Source organism: Mastomys coucha, chromosome X (assembly GCF_008632895.1).
Source record: "Mastomys coucha isolate ucsf_1 chromosome X, UCSF_Mcou_1, whole genome shotgun sequence".
Taxonomy (NCBI): domain Eukaryota; kingdom Metazoa; phylum Chordata; class Mammalia; order Rodentia; family Muridae; genus Mastomys; species Mastomys coucha.
In genome coordinates this window covers 43,192,016-43,195,687 of record NC_045030.1, presented here as the reverse complement: position 1 = coordinate 43,195,687, position 3,672 = coordinate 43,192,016, and the positions used below count along the sequence as shown (strand labels likewise).

General features: G+C 37.2%; 1 protein-coding gene across 1 annotated transcript in view; it reads left to right on the top strand.

The window, feature by feature from the left end:
* Positions 1–3,672, top strand: part of Cul4b (cullin 4B) — a 325,194-nt gene that overhangs the window by 291,563 nt on the left and 29,959 nt on the right. The window contains exon 2 of the mRNA XM_031372544.1: positions 2,352–2,469. Within this exon, the coding sequence (XP_031228404.1) occupies positions 2,352–2,469 (118 nt within the window). The remainder of the gene's footprint in view (positions 1–2,351; positions 2,470–3,672) is intronic.

The window sequence follows — 3,672 nt, the reverse complement described above, 5'->3', positions numbered from 1 at the left end:
CACGGTCTCTAGCTTTGCTAACAGCAAGCCTGGTTCAGCTAAGAAGTTAGTGATCAAGAACTTTAAAGGTAATCAAGGCCAAAATCCATAATCGCCTACTAAGAATTTGACACTTAAGCAGTCACGTGTGTGCTATTTATGTTAATATATTGAACAGTATAGAGGTCGCCTAATGTTTTATGCGTAATCAATGAGTGGAAGGGAGGTCCTATTTTTTGGTGGAGGGTTCTCTTATTTACTGGGGTGTTTGTGTCCTTGCTCTGAAGCATCCTCTGAGTGTTTCCATGCAATGTTTTTTGAGGTCAGTCTCGACCCATTCTATCTGATCTGCTGTTCTTTACCACATTGACAGTATAGTTGGTACAGATTTCACTGGTGAGAAACTTGTCTTCTAAGGAGGTCCATTTCAGGTGCATAGTGAGCCTTGGCACTACCGGGATTTTTATTTTTATAGACCACATATTCCAGTCCCTAAAAATGCAGGTAGCAAGGGTGACAGTTTCATGTTTAAATGAGATTTATGGTTAGGTTAGGTTCTTAGTGTAGAGTACTGTATTTGTGAAACTAGCAGCGTTTGGTGAGACATATTTTGGGTTTCTGCAATTCTTCCCGAAGGTAAGGTATGAAAATCAAAACTGCTGTGTATATACACAGAAGTAGTCACTATCCCTAGTCTAAAGATAGAAACAATTAAACTCCATCTTTCCTCACTAAAATGGGCTCTCAAATATTGACCTGTAGATATTAGAAAACTTGTGTGTACTGTTGTGTTTGAGATTACTGATTGGGAGTTTGATGTGTGCATCAATGAAAATAGAAGCATTTAAAATGTATTTTGAGTTAAGTTTTTATCTGTTGAATGTGTTTGTTTTTCTGATTTATTTTTTTACCCTCTTCAGCTTTCGCAGGTAATTAGATCCTAGAATTGTGTTAAAGATGGGGAAGTGAATGAATGAACTTAAGGCAGGCCTATTATAAAAGTGCCTTGTTAGCTAAGTATTAGCACTCAGAGAATTGGTTACTCTGTGCTTGTGATTGAAATGTTGATGTGAAAAAGAGCAATGCACTACTAGTCTCAAGCAGGGGGTTATAGTATTGTCTATTTTTAACCTGGGCTACAAGAGACCCTATCTCAAAAACCCAAAAATTAGCCAGATTTATTCATTCATTGTTTCATTTAAAGATAACCAATGTTAGGTAAGGTTTTTTCAAGAAATGAGCTGTGATCCTAATTTCATTTGCAAATTGATTTCAGGGACTTGTTTAGCCTTGACTGTGTAGCCCTGACTGTCCTGGAACTCACTCTGTAGACAAGGCTGGCCCCAAATCCACCTGCCTCTCCCTTCCAAGTGCTGGGATTAAAGGCATGCACCACTACTGCCTGACGACTTTCTTTTTCTTTCTCCTGAAGTATTAAGGCCTTTGAAATCTTTAATTTGTTTAACTTATCGCTGATGAATGACGTTTAAAGTCTAGATTAAGATTTCTTTCCATTCTGAAAATGCTGCATAGGTTCTGGAGTCATTTATGTGTTAGTTCATTTTTGTTTTGTTTTGTTTTAAATTTTATTCTGTTCCTTTAAAATTAAGAACTTCTGATTCGCTGGGCAGTGGTAGCGCACGCCTTTGGTCCCAGCACTTGGGAGGCAGAGGCAGAGGCAGGTAGATTTCTGAGTTTGAGGCCAGCCTGGTCTACAGAGTGAGTTCTAGGTCAGCCAGGGCTACACAGAGAAACCCAGTCTCGAAAAACTAAAAAACAGAACAAAACAAAAAAAGAAACTAAAAAAAAAAAAAGAACTTCGCATTCTGTGATTGCTGCACAATTGGGGAGTCAACAGACCTGAATTGGAATCCCAGCTTTGGTATTGACTGTGGTGACCTTGGGCAAACTTAGCAAATGAGTTCCAGGCTCAGTTTGTTCAGTTGTAAAGGAGGGGTGCTGAGATTCCCTCTGGGTATTTTATTGAGACAATTTCTACAAAGTTTTGAAAATACTTTTCACGTAGTACATACTTAGTATTTTAAATCTACTCTACAAGATTCATGTCAGTTTCTGTTTTACACATGATAAAACAAGATCAGAACTGCTATTTTTATCTGTCATTCTCAAATTTTTATTTTTGAAGCAGTACAATCAATAGGGGGAAAAATACCTTCAATTTTTAGAGGTGAGTCAAAATGACTTGACAGTATTTTTACATCTTAAGTTTTGTTTATATTGAACTTTTAAATACCATAGTTACTTTAATATTGAGTTATTAAAAAGATCCTAAAATAGCAGTACTGTTCTGTTTTATAGTTCTTTAGTTACTATATCCTTAATATTTTTCTAATTTTGTTTGCATATTATTTAGATAAGCCTAAATTACCAGAAAACTATACCGATGAGACATGGCAAAAACTAAAAGGAGCAGTGGAAGCCATTCAGAATAGTACTTCAATTAAGTACAATTTAGAAGAACTCTACCAGGTATGTATTCATATGTAAAACCACATTTTACTAACATAACTCCAGATGGAATGCATTTGTATTTTCCTTTCTTTAAAGATTTATTGTGTGTGTGTATGTATGCATGTGCATGTATACACACTTGTGCACATATGTGAGTACAAGTGCCTTTGGAGGCTAGAGGCTTAGAGTTCTTCTAGAGCTGGAATTAAAGGCAGTTGTGAGCTGTCTGACATGGGTGCTGGGAATCAAATTTGGGTCATGAAAGAGTTCTCTTATCTGCTGATCCATTTCTGTAGCCCTCTGTGTTTTAACTTTCTGAAATACATTCTTTAGTAGACTATTTGATCACTTACTAGTTAAATGGTGCCTTCTATTTTATGATCATAGCACATAGTATTACTTGAACTGGGGGTACATAAGTAGACAGTTCTGATAGGGCCTTATTAATAGTGTGGTATAGTAGAGGTATACCTAGACTGGAATGTTAATAGCATAGATCCTAGAAATATTTTCTGTGGGATGTCATTTCTGTTGTGGCAATTCTTGTTTAGTTCTGCTACCTACCTATAGGAAAGGCCTCAAGATATGTAGCTCTTTACATTCTTGCATCTTTTTTTCTGCCTTATTTTTTTTTAAGATTTTTTTTTAATTTATTATAAATAAGTACACTGTAGCTGTCTTTAGATGCACCAGAAGAGGGCGTCAGATCTCATTATGGGTGGTTGTGAGCCACCATGTGGTTGCTGGGATTTGAACTCAGGACCTCCAGAAGAACAGTTGGTGTTCTTACCCACTGACCCATCTCACCAGCCCCCTCTGCCTTATTTTTTTTTTAATTACGTTTATTTGTTGTTCTGTGTGTATACGTGTGGGCAAGCCATGTGGAAAGTCAGTTCTTTCTTTCCACCTTATGTGGTCCCAGGGATTGAACACAAGTTATTAGGCTTGATGATAAGTGCCTTTACCTGCTGACGCATCTTGCCACCATCCCCCTCTTTTAAATAACTTCATTTTAAAAAATTGCATGTGTGGTTGTGAAAGACAGAGAAGAGAAAAAAGCCTGTGTGTGGAAGTCAGAGAACAACTTGAAGAAATTGGCCTCTTTTTCCACTGTGTATGTCAGATGCAGGATAAGACTCAGGCTGTCATGTTTGGTGTCAGGCACCTCTTACTAATGAGCCTTCTTGTTGGCCCTGCCTCATTCTTTTTTTTTTTTTTTTT